This window comes from Pantherophis guttatus, chromosome 16, assembly GCF_059756535.1.
Source record: "Pantherophis guttatus breed Tessera chromosome 16, ASM5975653v1, whole genome shotgun sequence".
Lineage (NCBI taxonomy): Eukaryota > Metazoa > Chordata > Lepidosauria > Squamata > Colubridae > Pantherophis > Pantherophis guttatus.
Window position 1 is genome coordinate 19,724,204 of NC_142078.1, and position 26,085 is coordinate 19,750,288.

Genomic DNA, 26,085 nt, shown 5'->3' on the forward strand with positions numbered 1-26,085 from the left:
TGCCGTTTATACGTAAGTGGCAAGAAGCCAGGACAAGCAGGTGAACCCTGTGCCTGCCTAACAAGTTGACTAAAGACCTGGGGGGGGAGAAGGGGAGATTTTAAGATGCCCAAACTCTGGTAGGGTTGCTGGTCCACATTATTTCTTGGAAAAACCAAAAGAGGCGATACGGAGGAGATCAGGTCACGAATGAATGCAGGCGGTTCTCAACTTACAACCACAACAGAGTCCAAATTCCCGTTCCTAAGGAAGACAGTGGCGGAGTGAGTCTTGCCCCACTTTTATGACTTTTCTTGCGCTGGTTGTTAAGTGAATCACCGCGCTGTCAAGTGAGGTAACAAGGTTGTGAAGTGAACCTAGTTTCCCCGTTGACTTTGCTCGCTAAACGGATGGCTGTAAGTTGAGAACTCTCTTAGTGCAGAGGAAGGTTAAGGAAGTCGAATGAGATGCTCAGGCCACTCAAAAGTTGAGGTGCTGAGCTGGCGTGAAAGAGCGAGAAGAAACGAAGGGGCTTTCCACGGAGCAGAAAGTATGAAGAGTGTAACAAGAACCCCAATGTTCTTACCTCGTCTCTCTCTCTCTTTCTCTCTGTGTCCCTCCAATTCCTTGGCATCCTCCTCCTGCAGAATTTGGGGGTGCAGTTGCTCCCAGGTAAACTTCAGCACTGGCCCTCCAACCCACCTACACCCCACAACGACAATTAACTCCTCAAGCACATAGAAGGCATCCTGCACGGAAAAAAAGCTTGAATAAAATAGCTAAATAAATCTTTAATATTTTTTCTAATTGCAAATGTACATAAATGGCACGCACACGTCATGGTTCTTTGCTCTGGACACAAACTACGTTCTCTGTACATTATTCGGACGCAAAACTGAAGGAAACAACTCAGCAAGTCCTGCCGCTCGGCTTCATATTATTATTATTATTATTATTCGTTATTATTATTTTATTAAACATACTTACAAAAATTATTATTATTGTCATTTTTTTTTTTGCTTGGTTTCTTTTAGAAGAGGCTATAAAACACGGAGACTGGTTTGAACAGGGAGCAAGAGGGACGCTTGTGGGCGCCAGAGAGGTATATCTGAAGATACAGTGCTGCTGTCCAGGAGGGAAAAGGGAAAGGAGACCACATGGAGATATATATATATATTTTTTTCACATAGTGGATGCCAAACCACAAAGCAACCTCAGGGAGTCCCGTTTGGTGGAAAAATCACTGCCCTTCCCCAATAGACCACCCACCCTGGGGCTTTTGGTGAAGCCTTTTATCTCCTATCTTCCGGATGGGGGCCCAATCCCTGCATCCCCTCACGTGCCAAAGCCACGCAGACCCTTGTGGCATAGTATGCCAAGTGGTGCAGAACAGTTGTGTAGTGCCCCACCCCCACAGGGTCTTCGATTCAGCCCTCAGGACCTCAGTGCTGTTTCCACGAAGCTGGCTTGGGCCCAAGTGTCAAATTTGGAAAAAATGCACCTTTGCCTTTTTGGTATCCACCTTTTCTTCCTCCAAATTTAGTAGGAACCACAAAGCTCACTTCCAAAACCAGCAGAAGGGATTGGACCACCAGAACCAAGTGGAAACATCCATATTTGGGTTTTCAAAGGGTGAATTTGGACAGAGCCAGCCCCGTTTTCCCCCTGCGTGGCTGTAACACTGTGCTGGGCTCCCCCAAATCAAAGCAGCCGTTTTTGTATTGTCAGGCAAAAAATAAAATAAAATAAAATAAAAAATGGCACATTATATTCGATACTTGAAAACATCTTTCTCCATTTTACAAAGAGGACCTGTACAACTTCTAAAGATCAGTGTATTATATAAGGGTTAGTTGTAAAAAAGAAAACCTTGCAGATCGTAACAAGTTCATATGGCAGAAAGTTCAAGAACAGAGAAAAGGGGGAAGGAAACCCCAAGAACGAAAGGGCAGCGGAGGCCTCTCTTCCCATGGGGGGAACGGAGCTGGGGTGCCCTCCCACCTGCCCAGGCTTGAGGGGTGAGGAAGTGAGGCACCGGAAGCTGGACTGAACCCCGGATGGCAGAGGGGGTCCCTCCTGGCATCTTAGGCCCCTGGTGGGCGAGGCGACAGGGCTTCCTGGGGGGCAGGTTCCAGCTTCTGTGACATGGCCTTTGGCAAATGTTCCCAGCGCCCTGGAAAGCCCCCAGCAGGGCCAATAGGATAGGGCAGTGGAAAGTGCCCCCTTACTTAAGGTATGGCTGGCTGGGAAGGGCTTTGGATGATTGGCTGTGGGATGGCAAGGCCCCTCAAGACCCCAGGGAGTGGTTGGCAAGGAAAGGTGCCCAGTCCCCTGCCGCTTTGCCCAGGCTGCCTAAGACCCTGCCTGGGCACCATGCCCTAGGAAATCTGTGCTCCGTTTTGCATGCACCCTTCTTGGTGATGGGCACCCACCTTATAAATGGCCACCTGGGGAATTGGGGGGGGGCAAGAAACGGCTATTTGGAGGTGTCCAGTGGTGCCACTGATCTTTATGCATTGGTTCCTTCGTCCCAGAGAGACAGAGACAGAGAGAGAGAGAAAGCGGGGTGCAGAAAAGCAGCATGATTGTCTGCGAATGTTCGGGCCCAGGTGGGGGGTGTTGTCAGTATTAAACTTCGGGTCTTCTGGGGAAGGGCCCGGGGCCGGAGTTTGCACGCAGCCGAGCCGGATGGCGGCGGAGAAGCGTTTGGAGCAAGAGGGATTCAACGTCTGGCTTCTTTCGCCTTCCTCCGTGGCTGCTGCCTCCTACACACCTCGCGCACCCCGTCTCACAACGGACCGCGCTGCCAAGACGGGCCCCCCAGCCCGGCTAGGGCTGCCCAGCGGTTCAGATTAGGGGAGGGGGTGGCACTTTTCAGAGGGCGCGTCCTTGCTCGTTTACTCTCTTTTGTGTGGCCTCGTCGAGGTGGCAAGCTTCCCACGCAGCACCCACACCCCCTGAAAAGAGGAGAGGACTCCAGAAAGGTCTGCTTTGGGCTTTGGGCTGTTTTATTCCTAACGCAGACTGTGGAAGAAAAAAGAGAGGGAGTTACCGGCCTTCATACGCGAGGGAGGCTGTTATTTTTCGTCCTCTGGTGCTTCTCCGGCAACCATCATGCAGGGACCTGCCATACACGTTGCTGGAGAAACAGGGCTGCTAAGCAGGGCGGCCCCTCCCTGGCCAGTTGGAGCCCTCTTGGGATGCGAGAGGCCCCGCCAAGCAGACACCCCCCCCCTTTGTGAGCAGCTTTCTAGAAAGGGGGGCCCTCCCCATCTGTGGGACGGCAGCTCCCTTGGTGCTAGGAAATTGAGGGGGGAGCCGTTACCCCAACACCCCTCCCCGGAGGCCCAGGCTGGCAAAGCGGCTGGGTTTTTTCCTCTTGCAAACCCCGCCAGAGATTTGACTGCCTTGGTATATGCCCCGACACACTATTGCACCGTGCCCTGGTGTGGGTTTGTTTCTTGGGCTTTAGAGTTTCGTTCAGTGGCAAGAAGCTGATTTTTTTTTCACTGTTATTGTTTGGCACAGCAAAAGAGCCCTTCGGCCAGAGGTTGTGGCCACGACCGTTCTTCCCTGGGATGTCAGGACCTCCGAAATGCCCCAGGAGCGCATCCGGTGGCTTCTCGCTTTTGCTGCTTGGGCAGGGCTGGGCAAGGGGGAGGGGCCTTCCGCAGCTTTCACCGCCTTTTCAAACTTTTTGGGTCTCGCCAGCCTGAGGGTGAGCCAAACAGGCCTTCTGCCGCTGAGCTAATTCATTGCATTTGCAGCGTACGGCATGCAAAACCTGTGCCTAGATGCAAGATAGTCAGCTTCACTCCTCTCCTGGCTGCACCGAACTGATGCTTCCTTCTGCCCTTTGCCCTTTATTTTTGGCCTTGTCTCCAGCCCTGGGGGCAGAAATGCTTGGAGGGCGGGGGATAAGTGCTGGAAGAGGGGATCCGTGCTGATAAAAGTTGACCCCCTCAAATTAACTCTGCAAACTTAAACCGAGAGAGAGAGAGAGGAACATCTTTAAACGGAGCTTGAACTTTCTGGCTGGGGTTGAGGTTTTCTGGCTGGCGGTCATTCTTCAGGGATTCACACAGAGACGCACCTAACACCTCTGCAGAGACTCCTTCTGCCCATGATGGAGCCCCTGAGCTGCCCCAGTTCCTCCTCCGTTCCCTGATGAGGTCTGTTGGGGCTGGGAGGAGGTGCCATGCCCCGGACGAAGGGGGACGAGGCCCCTGGCACCGTACGAGCACTCAGTGGGATGTGGCAGCGCCCAGCAGGGCAAATTCCAGGGTGGTGGCAGTGCCAGGTGTGACGGATCAGGGAGAACTTGCTGAAACAGGATGCTGGGCGCATCAGAAGTCTCTCCGCATTCCTGGAAGTGCCCCGGCTTTGCTGCTGAAGCATCTTCTTTGGACAACTGGCTTCACTCCTGCTCGGCTGGAGGCTCCTGTGCAACCAGCGCCATCTCTGGGCCAGGGGCCGCTGGCGAGGAGGGCTCGGGGGGAGGTCCATTTGGCTTTGCCCGCTGGAGGAGGCGGACCAGGGGAGTGCCAGGCCCGTGCCAGGTAGCTCACCCCTCCTGGGCGCTCGACTTGGCTCTCCTCTCGCTCTTGCACGCCCGCAGCAACCGGTCCCTGGGTTAACAGCTGCTGCTGTTCCGGAATTCACCGCTCTCGGTGATCTGCAATTTAGTCGGGTTGGTGGGGGAGATCCCATTGCGGGTTTGCGTGCTGTACCTCTCTTTCAGCTGCGTGAGGGCGCTCATGAGCCGGGCGTTGGCCGCGTCCAAGGAAGCGATGCGTTTCTCCTGGGTGGCAAAAGGGGACACAGACAAGTCAGTGCAAAAGGAGCCCCTTTCCTACTTCGGAAAGATTCCCGCAGCTAAAGCGTTTTTTGTTATTTGGGACAGGAAGCAATTTACCATATTTTTCGGAGTATAAAATGCTCCGGACTGTAAAACGCACCTACCCTTTTTGGTGAGGAAAACAAGAAAGAGAAATCTGCCTCTGCCTCCCAGCAATTTTGCCTCCTTGCAGCAAGTAGCCTGCTTTACTTTCGTTTTCAGCATAGCTTGATTAGCACAAGAAAAAAAAGAATCTGCTCCCAGCAATTTACCTCCTTGCAGCAAGCAGCAGAGGTCCACGCAGCAATAGGCAACGGCAATCCCTGCAGCCTGAAAGAGCTGAGAGTCGGGGTCAATGAACTTGTGCTAATTAGGCTGTGCTGAAGCTGAAAGGAGCTGTTCCTCTTGCTGCTTGCTGCAAGGAGGTAAATTGCTGGGAGGCAGAGGCCAAAGGGTGGGGTCCAGTGGGTGGGCGGGGCTACATTCGGTGTATAAGACGCACCCAAATTTTCACCCCCTTTTAGGGGGGAAAAAGGTGCGTCTTATACTCCAAAAAATACGGTAACTTTCAGAGCCTTGACAATACCACGATCCCTCTGGGACGGTTTCTCCCAACCTTGACGACTTTAAGAAGCGTGGACTTCAACTCCCAGAATTCCAGCATGCTACCTGGGGAGTTCTGGGAGTTGAAGTCCAGCCGGCTGTGCGATTCTGGAAGTCCACATTTCTCAAAGTCACCAAAGTAGGGACAAGGGGACGCAGGCAGGCCAGGAGGAGAGATGGCAACGGGGACACGGGCCCCTTTTTCGAATGGGGGGCCATTTTCTTCCTCTTTTCTAGGCTTTCCGGCGCCCAACATTTTTGTTTCCCACGAAGGCGCCTGCGGTATTGATTTGCAGCAAAGCAGCTTCTGTCTCTCCGCTCTCGCCTGGCGTGATTTTGAGAGGCAGGCTCCCCCAGGAAGGTGCTTGTCCTCCAGCCTCGCCTCGGGCGGCTGATGAAGATCTCCTGGCTGTCTCTGCTTCTCGACCCTGAATCGATCCAGCCGGTGGACTAATTAATGGATGAGCGGGGGGTGGGGGGCTCTTGCTGAGGCCAGCAGCATCTCTGATTGCCTCTAATGGGCCAGGGCTGCGGAGAATGGCCGCCTCGGAGATACGAGGAGCCGGGCAAATCCCTGGAGTTGCTCAGGTAGCATAGCCCTCCCAGCAGCAGCGTCACTCTGCCTGGATGCCAAGGGGACCAACGCCCGTGTGGGCAGAAGCTCCACCTGACACTGGGGAAACGAGATGCCAGGAGGCTCCTTAGTCTGACCTTCTTCCTGAAAAGGGGGGGGGAGGAACCCCTGGGGTGGAAGGTGGTGGGGAGTTTTGTGTGTGTTTCCCAAGGTGCCAAGAGGCAGCTCAGCCTGGAATTCTTGGTAGGCAGGAAGAGAGAGAGCCCCCTCCCTGGCCGTTCTCAGGATACACTTAAAGAGTTACACAGATTTGTGCTTTACTTTGGCAAGATTCCCGTCTCCCAGCAAGCAGCAAAAAGGGAATTACTCCTAAGTAATTCCTCGTCTGTTTTTGGTTCCCTGCATTTACCACCCACCCTGTTCCCCACCCCAACGCCCAGCTCGGAGAGAGCCCCCCCTCCCCCACCTGCGCATCGATGATCTTCTGCTTGGAGTCCACTGCCGCCTGCATTTCCGCGTGATCCTTCTTGAGCTCCTCCTCCACCGACATCAGCCTGGGGGTGGGAAAAGGGGTCCCTTCTCAATGGTAGAGCCTTTCTCCCCTTCTTCCCTCCCCCTCCATTTTTGGACACCCTGGATGCGTGTCTAAATGCCAGAGCCGCGTGGGCTCTGCCGGTCGGAATGATGCCCGCTGGAGGAATCCCCTGTGACTTTGTGGGGGGCACAGGATGTCCCCCCCTCCACTTACCTGCTGATGATGCCCTTCATCTGTATTTCCTTGTCTTCCTGCTGCCTCCGCAGCCGTTCCTCGCTCTCCTCCAGCCGGGCTTGGTACTCCAGCGCCAGCTTCTGCGTGCCCTCCTCCTGGCACCGGAAGCGCACTTCGTACTCCTCCAGCTTCTTGGCAGATTGGCGCAGTTTGTCCTGCAGCACTGCCACGTCTTGCTGAAACTGGGCAGGGGGGCAGAGGGGAAGGGAGGAAAGGCGGGGCTAGGCCAGCTGTGCCACAGCAGCAGCCCCGCGGTCCCTCATCCACCTTTTCTGAAAGCAGGCAGGGGGTCTGTCCTACCATTGGTGCGAGAAGGGAATGCAAGAACCCCACTCCTTTCTACCACTGATTTTGTTCCCTAGTTGGGTCATGAAATGTCTGCAAGTATAGCCACCAAGCTCAGAGAGCACCAAGGTCTCCTCGTTTCATCCCTGAACTACAAACATGCTCCTTTCTTTGACAGCAATGCCCAGGCTTGGTGGGGCACCCCCGGGAGAATGGGGTGAGCAGGGCAGGCGAGAGGGAAGTGCAGAAGGGGCAAAGGGAGTGGGAGGGGGTGGAGGAAGTCCAAGGGGTGCATTTTTTCCCCCCCAGCTAGTGCACGGCCTTATGACCGAGCGTCTCTCCGTCTTCCCAGGGCCAGGAGCTCTGAAGGAAAAACCGCTGTGGTTCCTCCGTTACCTTTTCCTCTTGGCTGAGCTCGTCTTTACTCCTGAGCTTGCAATCCGGCTCGGCATTTTCCTCTTCCAGAAACTGCACATTCATGTTCAAGAGCCAGGCGGCCGTGCGGTCCAGCGCATTGGGGTTCACCGGAGAAGGGGCCTGCACCGTGGGGAGAAAAGAGGGCGTCAGGCATAAGGCGAAGTGGACACGACGCCCTTGGCGGAACAGAGGGGTGGAGAATGGCCCTCTCACTCCAGGGGTTGCCCGAGGGTGGGTTCGGCCCTGCTGGGGTGGGGGTGCTCCTGGGCACGGCTGGAGGCTGCCAGGGGTGGGAGGGCTGGGTTCGACGGGCCCCGGCTTTGCAGGGGTTTCAGCGAGGGAGGTGGGCATCTCACGTAGTTTCAGATGCTTTGCTTTAGCCGAAGCAGAGACCCCCTTTGGATGTTCTGTTGGGGGGGGCGCTTTTAATATGTGGACAATTAAGGGGGGGATCAGCCACAGGTGGCCGGCTTTCTTGGAGGTGAAGCCAAGAACCCCAAGAAGACATGCAAACTGCAAGCCTTCCCACCAAGGGGTAGAAATGGGAGTGGGACATCAGCCTGGGGAAGACCCCAGGCCACAGAGCAGCTATCGTGGGGCCCAAAAGCTGAGCCATACTTTCAAGGGGCTCAGCGTGGCCCTTAATTGAGTTTCAGGCAGAGATTGACGGGGCTGAAGGTGGACAAACAACTCCAAGATTTACGGCATTAACTGATAAGAAAAGGCAGAGGTGCTTCGGGGGGGTGGGGGGCAGCTCAGCTCCCCCACTATGGTCCCAGGGCTGGTGACACATCTGGCACCTTCTGAGTGGGCAGAAGTAGCACACAGAAATCTCAAATGGGCATCCTGTGTGCTGGGTGAGCAGCGGGCAGAGAGAGGTGGCCAGCGAGGCCAACACGGGCAGCAGAGACCCAGGAAAAGGGGGGTAGAAGCCAGTGCGCATCAGAGGGGCTGTGCGGGGCTCATGGCCTGGCCCGCCTTCCCACGGCCCCCGGGCTGCCCCACTCACCTGCTTGTGCATGGTGCGCTGTTTCATTTCGGGGCTGTCTCCCTTAGAAGAGGAGGACTGCTGGCGCAGGCGGGCACCACTGCCCGGCCAGTCGGGCGAGGAGGAAAGCAGGCCCCCGCTGGCCGGCCGGGGGTACTGCAAGGTGCTCAGCAAGGAAGGAGGGGTCCTGCCCCGAGTGATGGGCGGGGGAGGGGGCGGGGGCGGGGGCTGGTCTATCCGCCGCTGGGGGCCGCCGCTGTTCTGCCGGGGCATCGTCGGCTGCCCACCCTTCTCGGTGACCGAGAGCTGCCGGCGGGCCAGTTCTCCGGCACGCCGGGCAAAGTCCTCCGGGACGCTGGGGTTGCCGAACCCGTGCTTGGTGGCCGCTGCCAAGTCTTCGCTGTTGCTGTGGGAGCTGAGCGAGCTGTGGCCCTCGGAGCCCGAGTCAGCCAGTCCCCGGGGGGAGAGCGGCAAGCCGGCCGCCATCTGGTAGACGGGGTTCTGGAAGGAGAGGGGGGCCAGCAGCTGTGGCCGGCCAGGGGCGTTCTCGGCATTGGGGGTGGTGGGCGTCTGTGCGGAGCGGCGCACGGTGGCAGTGCCCGTTGCGCCACTCTGTTGAGTCCGTGTGCCCCAGGCCTGCCCGGCGGAGGGGTGGCTCTCGGGGAGCGCTTCGGCAGCTCCCAGCCCGCCGCCCCCGCCATCCAAAAGACGATTGTCCTGCAAGTCCACCATGGAGAGGCTCTTGCTGCCATTGGCCATCTGGACATCGGGCTCATTGGCCTCCGAGTAGCTGGAGCTCCGGGCGGGCGACGGCTGAGCCCCCACAGACCTTGTGACAAAAAACAAGTCCTTGTTTTCAGGGGTTGGAGACGGTAACCGTGTGAAATCTATCAGACTGTGGGGGAAATAAAAATGCATAAGGAGAAGAGGAAGGAGGAGGAGGAAGAGAAGAAGAAGAAGAAGACGACAACGAAGAAAAAGAAGAAAAGGAGAAACGGCAGCGAGACAGAGAGAGAAGAACGCGCTACGCAGAGGACAGCAAGCAAGCAAGCGCATCACATCCGCCAGGCTCAGGAGAAGAACATGCTGCCGCCGCCAGGAACCCTCCCCGGAGAGCTTTGCACCCTCAGGGACCCTCGCCCACCGTTATTCCCTGTCCTGTGGGGCACTGCCAAGGGGTCTGTCATGTGTGTATGTGTTTGGCTTGTGCAATTGAACTTTGCCTCCCCCCCCCCATCAACCTCGGCCTCTTCCACTTTTGGGTCCCCAGAGCGCACGGGGGTCTCACCAGGCCAGGACCGCCTCCCTGCCGCCCCTCCCTGGCTCCCACCGCCAAGACCAGCTCGTCCGCTCTTACCCAGACAGGTCGCTCTCAAGGACCATCTTCTGGAGCCCCACAGAGATGCCGTTGCCGGCATTTGGGGTGGAGGCGGCCGGGTCGCTTGTGACCGAGACCTGCACGCAGGACGGGTTGCTCAGAGCGGCGTTGACGTCCCTGAGGAGGCGCGACAAGGGACCCAGCTTGGTGGCCGTGTTCTGCAAGGGAGGAAAAGGCTGGTCCGTTTCTAGAAAGGCCTCCAGCCACGGCACCCTCGGAGCAGTCCCAGCTGGCCCCCTCGGAGGCCATTTGGGGCACCTAGGAAGCTCCGCCGGGCCCTCTGGGGACCGCTTTGGATGTGGGTCTCCCCAGCCTTTGGCTGTGCCGTGAAGGGGTTCGGGTTAGCATCAGGGCATTACCTGATCCAGCTGTGCCACCACCTCCCAGAGCAGGGAATGCAGAGTGGCCAGCTCCCGGCCCAGGTCGATGTAGCCCTCGAAGCCGGCCGTGTTGGAGAGGGTCTCCGGGTTGGAGATCTCCAGGAGGAAGCGCTGCATGTTCGTCCATTCGTGCTCCAGAAACTGGTTCATGAAGTACATGTACTCTTCCTTGCTCCCAAACCTGCGGCCCAAGGCAGAGGAGGACCATCGGAACACGGCTAACGCCCGGCAGGAATAGAACTGCCATCTCCAAGCTGGCAAAGCCAGGCAAGGTGGGCACTTTAAGGAGCAGGGAAGATGCCGTGTAAATGGGGGAACCTGGGCCAGGCAGGCTTGGGCAGTGGGGGAGAAGCTGCAGGCCCCCCACTTAGGACAAAGGTCAAAGCTAAGCACTGATCGCGGCAAGGGAGTGAGTGGGCACAGCCAGGCAGAGGAACCACATGGTGCCCTGCCCTGAATTTTGGGAGCTGCAATACTGCAGGTCTATGATCTCTCTCTCTCTCCCTCTCTCTCTTTCTTTCTCTTTTTCTTCCTCTCTCTCTTTCTCTCTCTTTCTCTCTCTGTCTCTTTTTCTTTCTCTCTTTTTCTTTCCTTCTCTCTCTCTTTCTCTTTTTCTTTCTCTCTTTTTCTTTCCTTCTCTCTCTCTTTCTCTTTCTTTCTTTCTCTCTCTTTTTTTAAGGATAAGCAGCTCAGAACTAGCCAGGAAAGCCGGGGGAGGGATTTGTTTCCAGCAAAGCTCTGGGCTTAAGTAGCAAGCTGGCAGAGTGGCTGGGATCTGTCTCATTCTCCACCCCAGCAACTGATTCTCTCGCTTTCAGAGGCTTTAAAAAATTCATAATGGGGGGGAGGAGGGGGGGGAGAGAAGTGTGTGTGTGCAGAAGGCTGGGAGGCAGATGACTTCTTCCCTTTAGACCAAACTCTGAATTGGAAATGAGGGGGAGCGGAGCTTGGGAATCTTGACACTTTCAGGTTTCTAGTCCCTATGATCTCACGGGATGAAACTGACAGTGCCAAACTGGCCACTCAATGACAACCACCCCCAAATCAGCCGATCCACCCAGAGGAGCCTTACTTGGCAAAATTGGCCAGGTTTTGGGTGACCTTGGCGATGAGGGTCAGAGTCCGGGCAGTGCGGTCATCCGGATACTCCTGGAGCAGGTTGAAGAGGGAGGGCGACATGATGGCCGGGCAGAGGAAGCGGAGGAAGAGGGAGGCGCTGATCAGCCGCTCGCTGATGTCCGGCCGGCCGCGGCTGCTGCACTCTTGGCGCCACGAGGCAAAGACCTCCTTCAGCTCCCGGGGGAAGACGCTGCGGAGAGAGGGAGGCCGGTTATAGAGGGGCTTCGTGGGAGGAACGGCTGCCCCCAGGGGACGGCCATGTTCCCTTTCTGGGCCCCGGGCATCTGGAGGACAACGGAGGGCACTGCCACCTGGGCATCTCTCCCGAAATAAAGCCGAGTCGCAAAGCATGGCCGGCTGAGGATTTCTGGGAGTTGAAGTCCACCAGTCTTAAAGTTGCCAAGTTTGGGGATTCCTGGCCCCAAGGCTGCCAGATCCCTCAAGATCCTCTGCTCCTCCCTCCTCCCCATCCGTGGCCGAGGAAGGAAATGCAGCCAGCAGCCTTGGAGCATGGACAGAGCAGTCCTCCTGGGACTCTGCCTGCCCCCCAACCTCTCTGGAGTCCTCGGGCACGAAGCAAACTCCTGCCTGTCTCCCCCTCCCACCCCCAAGGAAACTCTGGCAGCGCAACCCACCTACCAGTACGAGTTAATGATCTTGCAAAAGGCCAGTTCGCAGCACATCTTCAGGTTGCTCTGGTGCTCCAGGAGATCCGAGGAGGAACACTTGCTGGGATCCACCTCGCAGTTTTCGTCCGATTCGTACAGCGCCTTGATGAACTCTCCTGCGAGCACAGGGAGGAGGGGGGGAAAAAACGGAAGCCGGTGAAGCCCCAGATTCTGGGGGAGCCCAAGGAAAGAAAGTTAAGGGGCCAATCTAGAGAGGGGAACAGGGGAGCGATGTAAAGACGCTGCAGAGGTCCTTCCAGTGACAGGTTTCCCCATGCAAAAGCCCCCCTCCCCGTGCCCAAAACTACACGGCTCCATTTCATGGGTTCCGTGCTGCCCCCGCCTGCTCCTGCCCCCCCCAAGCAGAAATCGGCTTTGCTGTCTCGGCTTAGAGCGAGCAGAATCCCAAGGAAGACGAGGCAGAAGCCGTGCAGCAAAGCAGCTGAGGGCCACATGCCTTCTGGCGATTCCTGGCTGTGAAGAGCCGGGAAGGTTAGGAGAAGGTCTCCTTTCGGTGGGTAAGGGTTGCTGAGCACCCTGTCCCCAATGCCTCTCAGCTGGGGCTGGAAAGCTAGCATCTCAGGGAGAAAGTCCCCACATGCAGCAACTCAGCTCCGCAAGGAACCTGCAATGGAACTGGAGAAGCTCCACCTTCCATCAGGCCAGGTTCAACAGCTGCTGCCCCAAAGCCCCTACGGAGGGGGGGGACAGGCAGGGCCCAATCCCCCCATCTTACCTAAGGCGTCCTGCAGGTACTTCTGGCCCACCAGCTTCAGGTACTCCTCAATGGCTTTGGTGGCCAGTGTGTTTTCTCGGAAGATCAGGTGCTCGTTCTCCCCGCAGCGGTCGACTTCGGACATCATGAGGTCCGTCAGGAAGTCCTGCGGAGGAGAGCGTCCACTGGGGTGAGAAAGTGCCAAGCTGGGCACAGGGGGCACTGCCTATCCCCACCCCATTCACTCCCTCCCTCCCTCTTTCCCTCCCTGCCTGCCTGGAAGGCTCTGAAACACCCTGGGGTTCAAACTGGTTTCCTTTCCTTGCTGCGCTCATTGGATTCTTCTCCCTTCCCCGCCTGTTTTGCCCACAATCCTGGCTGCTTTGGGGTGGAGGAGGATGGCTTTGCTTTTGGACTGACCTGCTGGGAACACCCCCCCACCCCCCGTATCAAGGCCAAAGAAGGGATGGACTTCTGCATCACAGCGTCCCTGCTTGTCACATATTTGGGGGGCAGCAGCACCCAAACTCTGTGCAGCCCCCCTGGTCCACTTTTGGCCGGGCTGGAAACTGCCCTCCTTCTATCTCTCCGTGTGTGTGTGTGTGTGTGTGTGTGTGTGTGTGTGTGTGTGTGTGAAGGCGGATGGGAAGCGATTATTTTGAAGAGCCGAGTTCAGGGACGAGCCCCGTCCTCCCTGGGGAGCCCCTCCCTCCCTCCCTCCCTCCCTCCCTCCCTCCCTCTCTCTCTCTCTCTCCTTCACCTGCTTCTCCCCAAGTAATTCTGCAGGGACAGGAGTGGGGGGGGGGTGTCTCACAGCAACGCTTTCCCCCCTTGGGGGCTCTGAGCTTTGCAGACTCGGCAGATTTTACGAGCAAGGAGCTATTAGGACCAAGAGCGGCTATGAGCCCTGAAAGCGGGCAGGGTGCGTGGCCGGCTGGCGGCAGCTGCAGCTTTGCACCCCCTCCCCAAAATGTTCTCTGGTTCCCGATGGTTTGCCCTTGTTTCCCCCAGGCACGTTTGTTTCCCTGCTTCAGCAAATGCCAGCCATCTCCCCTGAATGCCCAAGACCCCCAGGATGGGGGGCAGCCTGCTTCTCTGGAGGTAGCAGCCCCCCCCCCAAAGGCTCAGTGGGGCAGTGCCAACCCCGGGGACATCTTGAGGGTTGCAGGGAGGGTAAGGAATCCTGCCACTGACCCGTGTGGAACTCCAGTGCCCATCAACCTAATCCATGCGTCGGCTCCAATATGTTACTATGTCCAGCTCTCCCCTCGAAGCCATTTGGAGCCCCCATATGCTAAGGCACTCTATCTGAGTAGCAGCTGCACTCAGAACAGCAGCAAAGGCAATGCAGTTTGTGTGTGTTTCACGTCAAGCTGGCAAAGGAATAATCAGATGGGGGATGCACTGGGGCCCTGCAGCAGCTTCAGGGCTCCCAGGGGAAGGGGCTCCAGCAGGGACCCCAAAGAAAGAGGCTTCCTTGAGGACCAGATTGAGGAGGAGCGGGGGGGGGGGATACACGTGCTAACTCCCTGGCCAACACTGACGCCTCTCAGAAGGGCAGATTACTCCCGAGAGGAGGACCTTGACTGCGCTCGTAAAATTGATTAAAGCCATAATTAGCTGGACTAACAGCTCTTGTAAGAAATATTATCCAATCCCCCTCCTCACTCTGAGCGGAAGGCAGCTGCCGCGCCAGTTGGATTTACAACTGGCCGGCAAACCCCAGCGCTCTCCGAGGTGTCAACAAGGCAGAGGAGGGGTCCTTGTAAGGGTTGGCTGTGCATTCCATCCATGGGGAGGGGTCCCGAGAACATACCTGCCCCAGGTTGCCCCTCCTGCAAACGCCCAGGGCCACTGCCTGGCAGGGTGGTTGAGACCAGAGACCACCCAGCAGCTCTCAAGAATTCCAGAGGAGCCCTCTCTCCCAGCAGCCCATCCCGCAGGGGCTGATGGGCTGCTTCATCCTTCCTCAGGGTAGAAAGGGGGGTGGGTGTTGTCCCAGGAACAGCAGTCCAGATAGCACACAGGGGAACAGGGACTCGGGCCCACCTGCCAAGCTTTGCCAAGACCTTCACGCCCTCCGTCTTTTATGGGCACAACAGTTCTGTGGCAATTTAATTCAACTCCGTGAAGTCGAAACGATTCAAGGGGACGTAACGGGGAGGTCAGGAGGTGACGGGGAGGTGATGGTTTGTAGACACCAAGGATCAGTTGCCCAAGCTGGGCCAGAGCTGGGTTCGTCTCCTTTGAGGGCCTTACCTTGGCTTTCCCCGTGCTCTGCAGGATGTGGACCAAGGCCGAGGCCATCTCCTCCTTGTTCTTGACGCTGAGCAGCGGCTCCAACACGGAGCAGAGAACCATGTAGTTGTTGGTGACGTACTCTGCAAACTCCTTGTACGTTTCCATGGGGAGCACGCTCATGCTCTGGTAGCGCGACTTGATGCGGATCATGGGCCCCCCGGATTTGCCCTTGCTGGGGTTGGGCGTCACGACCGGGTACCACTTCTCCACGAACTGGCGCCCCGTGACGGAGCCGGCCGGGATGCTGACCAGCCCGATGAAGTTGGTCTTGTCTTTCTTCTTCTTCTTGTCCGTCTCCTTGTACAAGTGGACGGCGATACTCCGCAGGGGCGGGAGGTTGTTGAACTCAAAGTGCTCCCCCCAGAAGACATTGTCCGTTTTCAGCTTGCAGGTGGTGCGGGCGTAGAGCGCCTCGTCCAGGCAGAGTTCGCACAGGTAACGCTTCTTTGCGGGCAGTTCTTTGGCTTCGATAATCCACAGCTGGAGCATGTTCTCCACTCGCCGACTGTTGTCCTGGGAAGGAGATGCAGAAGAAGTGACTATGGGATTACATCTCCATAGATACGTAAAGGGATCTCGTCAGGCCAACAATTTGTACTCTTGAGAATTTTTATCCATGTTCCTAACAAAACAACTTCTGGATAATATTCAGTAAATCCTTGGTTTACTGAATATTCAGATACATCAGAGAAATGTCCCAATTGGGTGGAGACACTTGTGCAAATAATGCCATTTACATCAATTATATATAGGTAGACTAAACTGACACCAATGGTGTACAGTTGTATTTAGCAGACATTTGGATTTAACAGACACTTGGATTTAATGGACTCTTAGATTTAACAGACATGAACCTTTTCCAAAGTGTTCAGTGAACTGACATTCTACCAGACTACAAGATCTGTTATCTTTGCTAGCTTTCTCCTTTAAAGGAAGTTGGAAAATTGGGGAGAACAAACAAGGGACATCTTGCCAAAGACCTTCCACAACACTACCTTGTTCGGGTGCACGGCTCGTCGCAGATTCTCCATCCATTTGTCCCGTTCTGCTGCAGACCGGCAGGAAAAGCATTTGCTCCCAGACGATGTTGTCACCTGAGAGAGGAGAGAGAGAGCTGATGGCCGTGGGGGTCTCCGGGCAAGAAAGAAAGAGCAACCCCCTCAGGTCTTCATTGGTTGGATACTGACATCAAGCTTGGGCCAATGGGATCCAATGTTCGGGAAGCACAGTCAAAAAACAGCCACCTTTCCCGATTCTACCCTCATGAAGTTGATAGTGAGGTAGACTGCCTCTGGCTGTGGAGGTTTCATGCTTAATCTTCAGAGTGCATCATAAAATCAGGTAGGACCCGCATCTAGTCCAGCCCTCTTGCTTTCCATCCACCGGTGCTCCTGCTCCCTCAAGGCTCCCTCCCCCCTTCCCAGCATGACCCTCACCTCGAAGCAGAAATCCTGGCCGAGGATGCTGCTGTGCACAGGCTTAATGACCACTTCCTCCTCCATGCTGAGATCCAGGGCTTCCACCGCGCTACCAGGGCTGAGCAGTGACTCGTGGGAACGTGACTCCTTCAGCCTCGGCATTAGATGGGATCTGGGTGGGTGGGGGAGAGAGAAAAGGGACTGAGAAGAGCCTCCAGCACTCAGCATCTCCAGCGGCCTCTCAGCGCAGGCAAGGGTTGCAAGAAGGTTTCCCTCGCTGTGTCTCACCCAAACCCATTTTGCAGCAGAGTCGGCCTGGTCAGCATGGAAGCAGCAGCCACTGCCAAGATTTACTTCCTTTGATCACCCATCCACCCGCCTCGCCCACCCACCCACCGGCAGTCAGGCAACCGAGAGTCCACCTGCAGTGGAAACCGAAGGAAAAGTCCGAACAAAGGGAAGAAGGCAAAGCTGGGAATTCGGAAGGCAAGAGAGCAGCAGGGTGGCCACGAGCGAAGGAAGCCTCGAGTGGGGCACTGGGGGGCAGCGGGAAGGAAGGAGAGCTGGGCTGGCAGGAAAAGGAGTCTTTGGGGCTGGACTAGGCTAGCGGGGGGTCTGCTGGGGGGGGCAGCTGTGATATGACAAGTTTGACTTCAGGGGCCGATCCTGGCATCTCCAGAGAAGCAGAGTCCTCCCTCTGTCTGGTGGGTGATTTCTTTCCAGCCCACTTTTTGGGAGGGATAGGGGCTTGATTGTGATCTGGGGCTCATTTAACCCCCACCCCTCCCAGTCTCTGGGCTCACAGGTTGGAGACTCCTTTGAAGACTCTGGATGGGAAGCAGGAGGAGGGGGGGTGTCCAGCCCCCTTTTCCTTCTGTCCCCAGAGAGAGAGGAAGTTCGCTGTGGGACAATGTGGGAGGAAGAATAGCCATTGTTGGGCTCGGAGTAGGGGAGGGGGGGGAGGGCTCAGCAGGGTGGGAGGGGGAACAAATTGGAAGGAAGAACCTTTTGTGACAAACACATGTTGTTAAAGGCATCAGCTGCCCTTTATCCAACCAGATCTCCTGATTCTTTTGCTACCCAGACGAAAATGGCTCCTTTCCTCTACAGGATCCAGATCTCTCTCTCTCTCTCTCTCTCTCACACACACACACACACACAGAGACACAGGCACACAGAGGGGCTGGCAGGTCATCTGAACACTTCACAGCCCTCCAAGGAAGGGGGCAGGGAAGGGGAAGTGGGACTTGGGTGCTACTGAACCACCGAGAGAGAAGCCTTGACCGGATCCTCCCTTGCCGGAGAGCGAATTGCAAATCAGAAAGCCACAAAGAGCCCCCCCCCAAAAATGACTGCATTGCCCCAATCCCCCCTCCCCCTCCCCCAACGGTCGGTCGATGTGGGAAACTTGCAAAGGAATTACTCTAATACAGTGCTTAATCGATCCATATCCGTTAATTGATTAACACGCGAGATAGAAATAGTCACAAGCGGGACTAGACTAACAAATACGCAGACAGGAAACACATGCAGATGTATGGATGTTTCTAGCCACATCTCTATGCGTGTGGATTGAGGGCAAATATTTGTTTCAAAACAAGAGTCTGGCATGCATCGTTCTTCCTCTTGCTCTTCCAGGAGACGCATCCTTTAAACCTTGGAGCGACAGAAACGAAGGGAAGGCAGCTATTTGGGCCAATCTGCAACGTGCTAATTAATTTATCAAGCATTTCTTGTGAAGAGGGAAGGGTCGGGAACTGGCTGGTCACCCCAAACGGCAGCCTTTCGCACCCCAACAGTGGTGGCTGGGATGCGCCTGGCACTGAGAAGTGCAGAATTGCCGGCGCTTTCCAGGAACGGAGGGCCCAGCCTCTGGACGGGAAGTCAGCAAGACTGGGCATCGTTAAAACCCCTGCGATATTCTCTCCAACCAACCCTGATTTAACCCATTTCCTTCCTGCTGGGCTCTCCTGCTGCAGGGGCTGCCCAGCTCCCTCCTCTGGTTCCCCAAAGAGCAGCCAGGGGCTGGAGCTGGGGGTCAGGGACCATCCTGTAGCTCAGCAGGAAAAGCCCGGCTGGCACAGAAGCAGCCCAAGAGGGAGGAGAGTGAGTGCCCGGCAAGACAAGAAGGTCCCCCCCCCCACCCTGGCTTCCTCTCTGATGTGGATGAGTGAAAAGCCCCACCACCACCAGCCCGAGTCTCCTTACCCGGAGAGAAGTCCTGCTCCAACGCATTGCCTCTCGGGGTGCCCGGCTGCCAAACATCTGCCCCACGGGAGACGGGCAGCTTCTCCTTCCCAAACGCAGAGCCCAAGCAGGCCTCTGTCCCCCCCCTCCCGCCGCACCCCTCCTTCTGACCCCCTTCTCGCCTCTCTCTCGGCACTGCCTGGGCGGCAGAGAGGCTGGCAATGGCAGCCTGGTGGTGCTGGCGCTGATTGGCCGCTCTGTAGCTGGGGAAAGGAGCGACATCTGCTGTTAATGTCAACATCCACACACTGGCAAGCCGGGCCCCCTCCCCGGGCTGGCCAGGATGCGCTCTTCACACACACCCCTGGCCCTGCGGGGTCTGTGTGTTTGTGTCTGAACAGGGAGTCTGGAGGCTTCAAACCGGGCAGGAGGCGGAGGCGATGCCCGGAGGAAGTGGGCAAAGAGAAGGGAAGGGTGGCACAGAACAAACTTCTGGGCCAAAGAGTTACAAATTCACTCATCCAAAGCAGGAAAGGGGATGGGGGGGGGGAACAGGAAGGACAAAAGGGGACCCACCCTCCCCACTGCCAAAGAAGAGAGAAACTGCCCCCGAAATGGATGATGGCCGAGGGAGGAGCTGGGATTCATCCCAGCCATGGGATGAAGGATCTGTCTGCGAAACGAAGGGCAGTGCTTGTCACTGCAGAATTCACGCTGCCGCCAGCTTCCACGGCTTCCTTTTTTAAAAAATGGGATTAGAAAACCTCGGGCAGGAAGGAAGGCCTCTCATCCGCTATTAGCCATGAGAGCAGAAAAGGGATTTATTGCTGGCATTCCTGCCTCGCAGCTTTCCAGAGGCCATTGGCGGAGTTGAGCTAGGCTGGTTTGGAGAATGCCACGAACCCTTGGCCGTGGGTCCAAGCCTCTTGTGCCCTGAAGCTGGCCCCAGAAGGCCCCTCCGTGGGTGCCCCCATTACCGGCTGCAGGTATGCCGGGCCAGCCTGTCTTTGCACCCCCCACCCCTCCCACCCCCCAGCCAAAGAGCCTAACTGTCCTTGGCAGTCTTGGACGTTGCTCCTCCCTCCGTGCCCAGCCTCTCCCCCTTGGCTCCGGGAGGGGTGGGGGGGCTTTCTGCGCCTTGCAGAGGCACCACAGCCTACCCAGAAAGTCCACCCCTGTCAAGCCCCTCGAGGCCTCCAGAAAAAGCAGAGCCCCCCCCCCCCCAAGGATGTCCCAAGATAATTCGAGGCTCCAGCAACTAAAACCCAAACATCTGGCAAGGAGGAAAAAGACCCAGCCCGTCGATCGCACAGAGACCTGGAGGAACCTCAGACCATTTGCAAGCTGGCTCTGATGCCACCACAGCCTCTGGAATGTGCTGACCAAGGGAGGGAGGGAGGAGGGCAGGCGTGGGTGTTCTCCTGTCTCCAGGGCAAGGAATTCTGGTGCCCCAACCGGTTCAGCAAGCCAGGGGCACCTACCGGTGGCAGGAAGCGGCCCCTTGGCAGGCCCAGGAGAGGGGTGGAGGCAGCTCCCCAAGTCCAGGAGAAGAGAGGCTGCAACGCCAATGGCACCATTAAGGCAGGAGACCGAACCACCTCCACAGAACAAGGCGGACCGGGTGGGCTCAGCCCTTGTCCTGCCAGTGAGGGCATCACCCGCTGGGGCGTGAGGTATTTTAGGGGGGAAGCACCAGGAGGGACTTGCAAAATAGAGAGCTGTGGGGCAGCCCGCCCTCCCTGGCACACGGCCCTCTTAAAGCTCTGGGCCAGTTTCTTCTGGGGGGGGAGGGGGTTGGAGGAAGTGGGGAGAAACTAAGAGGAGAGACCCAATAGAGGTTCACCAAATATGCACAGCAAGGTAGGGCGGGGGGGGGGGTGTTTGCCCCACCATCTTAAGAGAGGCAAATAGAATTAGCTTGTGGAACTCCTTGCCACAAGACAGTGGCTGCTGCTCTTAGGTCAGACACTGCGTAGGGGTGGGAGAAATGGAAGACAAGGACAGCCCCCCCCCCCGCACAATGCAGTCAAGGGCAACCTTTTTCAAGGCTCCCAGATGTTGAGAGGCAGAGGAAGAGTCACCTGGGCAGGGAAGCCCACCAAGAACTGCCTCGGAGCCTCCGTTCCCACCACCTCTGCTTTCCCAAGAACGAGGGAATTCTTTAAAACAGATTTAACAGCCGGAGAGCGCCAATGACCACTCATTTCCAGCTCACTGTTTATTTCCCAGGCAGAGCAAAAATCTTGGCTGGCGTTCAGCCTGGCTAGCCGGGAAAATGGCTGGGAGCCCATGCAATATGTGTGTTCACAGGAGCTCCAAGCTGTCACCAAACTGAGAAAAGATACAGAAAAATCTGATGGGATTCTGGGGCTCCAGTCCCCAACAGCCCCCACCCCCCCCACCCACCCCCCGCCTTGGCCTCTCTCATTCTGCAGCTTTTAATCAGAAAATCTGGGCCTCCTCCTCCTCCTCCTCCTCTCAGAATCAGAAATATTTATATGTGCCTCTCAATTTTGGAGCTGGTTGGGAGAGTCAGTCCACCCTTCAAGGATAGGGCCAGCTCTCTAATCCCCCAGCTTGGGAGGGAGGGAGGGAGGGAGGGAGGGAGGGAGGAAAGGAAAGGAAAGGAAAGGAAAGGAAAGGAAAGGAAAGGAAAGGAAAGGAAAGGAAAGGAAAGGAAGGGAAGGGAAAAGAAGGGAAAGGAAGGAAGGAAGGAAGGAAGGAAGGAAGGAAGGAAGGAAGGAAGGAAGGAAGGAAGAAAGAAAGAAAGAAAGAAAGAAAGAAAGAAAGAAAGAAAGAAAGAAAGAAAGAAAGAAAGAAAGAAAGAAGGAAGGGAGATTTTCAGATCTCTATCTGCTCCTTCACTTCAAAAACCATTTGCAGCCTCCCCGCACAGGAAAGATTTCAGCTCTTGAGAGCCCGGCTGGCATGTTGGAGAAGACTGACCCGGGCATGCTCTGGGTGGGGCTCCAAGGGAGGCCTGGCGAGGTGGGGCTTGGCAATCCCTCAGGTTCGGTCTGCCAGTGAAACTGGGCGAGGCTGACAAACGGGTCCCTCTCGCCTCTGACCAGGAAAGTCGTTTCCAGAGGAGAGAAATATTTCCCGACCACTGTTTGCCATGCCAGATGGGTGGGCAAGGGCAAAAGCCCCAAGGGAGCAGAATGCACCCTGGCTGAAGGGTGCCCCCTCCCAGTTGCCACCCTGGCCTGGTCCCTCTGGCTAATCTGGAAGGGAGGGGGGGGCAGAAAAGGAAGGTGGGAAATGGAGAAAAGTCAGGGGAGACAAAACATTTTGGAGAAGCAGGAGCTGAGACCATGTGGCCCAAACAGGGTGGGTCCTTCCCCTCCCTGTGTGGCTCTTGTGGGGCAGGGGCAAGATCTACCCAGGGCACAAGAGGGAGGCAGCCTTCCCTGGCATCCAAGCAGCTGCCTGCCCACCAGCAATAATTTCCTTCTATGCTGGATGGGGAGGGGGGGGGGCTTCCTCTTGGACAGGTGCCTGATAAATAGGATGATCCTGCAAATCCCATCCATTCAGTGCCCGTCTTTCTAACACCCCCCCACCCCGTGACAGCCCCAGCCCAGAATCTCAGCTCGATTCCCTTTCGGTGCCAGATCGACCTTTTCACGAAAAGCATCTCAGAGGCAGCTTTGCTTCCTGCCAAACTTCACACAGAGACGCATTTTCTCTCTAACTCCCCAAGTCATCCCGAATCTTCTTGAATAATTTCAGGTAGCCTGCTTTTCTTTCTTTTTTTTTTTTTTTGCTCTCTCTTTTTTTTTAAATCAATAGCTGACAGACTCGTCAAATTACTTTGGGGACCAACAAAGCAATTTTTAAGCAAGCGTTGAGCCCCTGGTAGAGCTGTCAAACCCACCGAAAGCGAAGAGGGGCTGGGAAACGCGGCTCGACAGCAAGAGGCTTTTGTAAACTAGATATTAATTTATCATTAATGAATCACCGTGGAGCAATGACATGGACTCCTCAGAGTTCCTGGCCCTCCCCTTGCAGAAAGGGGGAGGGGGCAAAAGAAGAGGCCCAGACAGATTCTTTGGGGGTGGCAAGTTTAGTTATCCAAAACATGGAAGAAAAATATCAGCTAGATTCCCCCCTCCCCAAAAAAGACAACTGGCAATTTAAGGCCATGGGGTCCACGTCACCTTAAACTGCCAATAGGACGTGGGGGGGGGGAAGAGAGATTTGGGGATTTCCCAGAGAACCAAGTGGAGCCTCTGTTTTTCAAAGAGCAATTTAATAACAACAACAACAACAACAACAACAACAACAAGGGAACATAAAGTGGAAAAAATGATAGAAACTGAGAAGGTGAAGATCTTGTGGGACTTTTGAATACAGACGGATCGTCAGTTGGAACACAACACGCCAGATATCACAGTTGTCGAAAACCGAAACGTACAATTTATTGACATCGCGGTATCAGGAGATGCCGGAGTCGAAGAAAAAGAACCGGGAAAAAAAATCACGAAATATCGCGACCTGGCCATCGAAACTACACGGCTATGGATGAAACATGTCACAGTGATACCCACTGTCATCGGGGCACTTGGTACCATGTCCAAGAATTTTATAACATAAATCAGCAAATTGCAGCTTCCTGCAATCACACCAGCGGAACTGCAAAAAACTGCACTACTCAGAACATGGTACATCTTAAGAAGGTCCTTGGTTGATCCCTAGGACGCTGGCAGCAACCCCTATCAGCCATTAGCACCAGTTCATGGTATTTGTGATGCATTTTTGAATGTTCAGTTGACTGAGTTTCATTTTTAATGAATAATAATAATAACCCCGCTATTTAGAAATTCTAAATTTACCAGACTTGAACATTTTGACTCTACAAAAAACCACCTTACTCGGAACAGCTTACATCCTCCGACGATACCTTAACAGTTCCTAGGTCCTTGGTTAGGACTCGAGCTGCTGAGCTATTAACCAGCCTCAAAGGCTGTGAATCTCACTAAAGATTAACCAATAATAATAATAATAACAACCACTACTACTTTATTGTCATTGTACGTATATACACAGTATACCCATACAACGAAGTTCACTTAACACCCAAAGACCAGGTCCAACACACATAACAATCCCCAAACACCCTCCCACCCACCGCAATTCCCCACCCCTCAACCACCCAAACATCCACACAACAGACCAAGTAATGTTGTCCAACAGCTCACTGATCGTGGCTCTTTAACTGACCAATTTCTTCCTGTTTTTTTTTTTACAAAACAAACAAAATTTTACAAAACAAACAAAAAGAGTTGTATTTCCCCTCTACTTGATGTGTATTTAAGTATTTTTAATCTCTTTTATTTCCTTTCTTTTCACGTATAAATCACTCTGCTCGGAACCAACTCTGATTTTATACTTTACCAGCTTTGCGACAATTCAAACCGAGATAGGCAGCAACACACTAACACCCAGAAAAACTGCAGTGCCGCCTAACCTTTTCGCCTCCCAGGGTGTCTGTGGAGGGAAAAGTTTGATTGCAAAATGCAGCAATTTGGTGGCGAGAGCCAGCTTGGTGCCATTCGCGAGGGCAGGGGGGAAATTCGAGGAGACCCAGCCCTCCATCCTGGGGTCTCCAACCCCCCCCCCCCGGCAGACACCTCTGAAGAAGGAAGCGATCGTTGGAACAACCTGCCCTGACTCTGTGGCACCCGAAAGACCAAAGGAGCTCATTGCATTTCTGCAGAAGGTCCATTTCGATGGCCCCGGACGGTTTCCAAGATGAAGAACAGCCCAAGAAGGAGGTCGGTGTGCAGCCATCAGCAAGACAAGCAGAAGCGTTTCCTGTGGCTGAATCCGAGTTCAACTGCACGGAGCCACCAATGTTTCTGCCCTCTCCAGATGCAAAACATCCCTTCACAGCTGTGGAAAAGCAAAACGACTAACTCAGGAACCCCACATCCGCTTTCCTGCGAGGGGAGGAGCTGCAACATGAGAGCCTCAAATCCTTTGCCATGTGACCCAAATCTGCAGCCCAGGAATATCTGGAAGCCTCAGCAAGGAGGAGAGAAATCGCCTTTAGCTTTCCGGAGCTTTGCTTCCTAACAGGCTGAAAGATGGCGAACTCTGACATTAGGGCCGGGCTGGGCAGGCGGTGCCCGGCCTCCCTCTGTCCCCCCACCCTGAAAACATCCGTCCTAAATGCTGCGGGATTTGCATCTAATTTGGACATCCCCAAACAGAATGTTCTTCCTTCCAAAGACTTTATCCCACACTCCCTCTCATCGCATGCAAAGTGACCTAGATTTTCAACCATTGTTTGCAAAACTCTGATTCTGGAACACGATGGTCATTTTGTTTTCCCTTTTCTCCCCGCCCCCCCCCGCCCCATTTGCCATGGGTTTTTTTTAAAAAAATCACAGATATAGGGAGAAGGAGAGAGAGAGACAAGACAAGCCATAGACAAACCCCTAATATTTTTTGAGCAACGCTGATCAGCAACTAGGAGCGAAGCTTGTGGGAATGTTTCACACGGCTCTTGACCTCTAGCCTATTTTGAAGTCCAATCTTGGGAAGCGACGGCAAAGAGGAAAGCAAAGTGACCTCAAAAATCTCCTCCACAAAGAGATCCAGATGCCTCAAAAAAGTAGAAATGCCAACAGATACGGATCTATAACCAGTAAGGAGTTGCCCAGGCTCCCATGCCCATCAGCAAAGGGGCAAGGTCTGTCCCTCCCCTGCCCCTTTCCTAACCTCCTGGACTTCCAGCCCAGGGGTCTGGCTTCCTCCTTGGCGCACACCCAGCTGGGTCCCCGCTGCCCCACCTCTTATCTGCAAGCCTTGCGGGGGCTTCCTTGCTCCTGATGGAGAAAGACCAAGGAAAGGAGGGAGGGAGGGAGGGAGGAAGAGGCCCTGGGCGCACACTCACCCTCAGCCAGAGCCGCCCCCACCGGCCAAGTCCCAGGTCTGTTTTGCAGGAAACCAACTTCACAGCCTGAAGGATCCCCTGCCATGCCAGGAGCTTCCAGAAACCCTGGGGGGGGGGGGGAAGCTGGGAGACACTCACCCCGTCCCGCCCCAAACAGGAAGTGAGCCCACGAGTCCTGGGCCCACCTCCTTGTATGGTGCCAGCGCTTGGCCTCTCCGCGCGAGGGCCTGGCTCCCAGCCCAGCCCCTTCTGGCCTCAGGAAACTCTTCCGGCCGGCAGGCAGGCAGGCTGTCCATCCACAGACACAGGAGTCCAACCTGCTCACTCAACCCCTGCAGAAACCCCCTTTGGGATGGGGAGCGAGGGGAGCCATGACAGACCCTTTGAGTCACGGAGCATCCCCTGCCGGACGCCTTGCTGTCCACAGCCGGGAGAGGTCTGAGACCCAGAGAGCGCCGCTGCCCACTCTGCAGATCCTTTGGGAGAAGGTGGATTTCCATTACACCGGGAAGCAAGGGAGATGGGTGCAGGTGGAGCCCCGGGCAGGGGCAGCAAAGGCTTCCTCC

General features: G+C 55.5%; 1 protein-coding gene across 13 annotated transcripts in view; it reads right to left on the reverse strand.

The window, feature by feature from the left end:
- Positions 1-947: 947 nt before the first annotated feature.
- Positions 948-26,085, reverse strand: part of DAB2IP (DAB2 interacting protein) — a 70,431-nt gene continuing 45,293 nt past the window's right edge. For 5 of the 13 annotated variants that reach the window (XM_034436193.3, XM_060683879.2, XM_034436191.3 and 2 more), the window contains 13 exons: positions 16,450-16,603; positions 16,009-16,107; positions 14,972-15,526; positions 12,734-12,878; positions 11,969-12,113; positions 11,283-11,519; positions 10,190-10,391; positions 9,810-9,988; positions 8,474-9,347; positions 7,444-7,584; positions 6,742-6,944; positions 6,460-6,547; positions 948-4,780 (listed from right to left, as the gene is read on the reverse strand). In XM_034436193.3, coding sequence (XP_034292084.2) covers positions 4,613-4,780; positions 6,460-6,547; positions 6,742-6,944; positions 7,444-7,584; positions 8,474-9,347; positions 9,810-9,988; positions 10,190-10,391; positions 11,283-11,519; positions 11,969-12,113; positions 12,734-12,878; positions 14,972-15,526; positions 16,009-16,107; positions 16,450-16,603 — 3,190 coding nt within the window. In that variant the 3' untranslated portion in view covers positions 948-4,612. Of the gene's footprint in view, positions 4,781-6,459; positions 6,548-6,741; positions 6,945-7,443; positions 7,585-8,473; positions 9,348-9,809; positions 9,989-10,189; positions 10,392-11,282; positions 11,520-11,968; positions 12,114-12,733; positions 12,879-14,971; positions 15,527-16,008; positions 16,108-16,449; positions 16,604-18,639; positions 18,753-24,282; positions 24,416-25,519; positions 25,627-26,085 lie in introns of those variants that run through there. The other 8 variants (XM_087879645.1, XM_087879644.1, XM_087879642.1 and 5 more) reach the window with 6 other exon arrangements.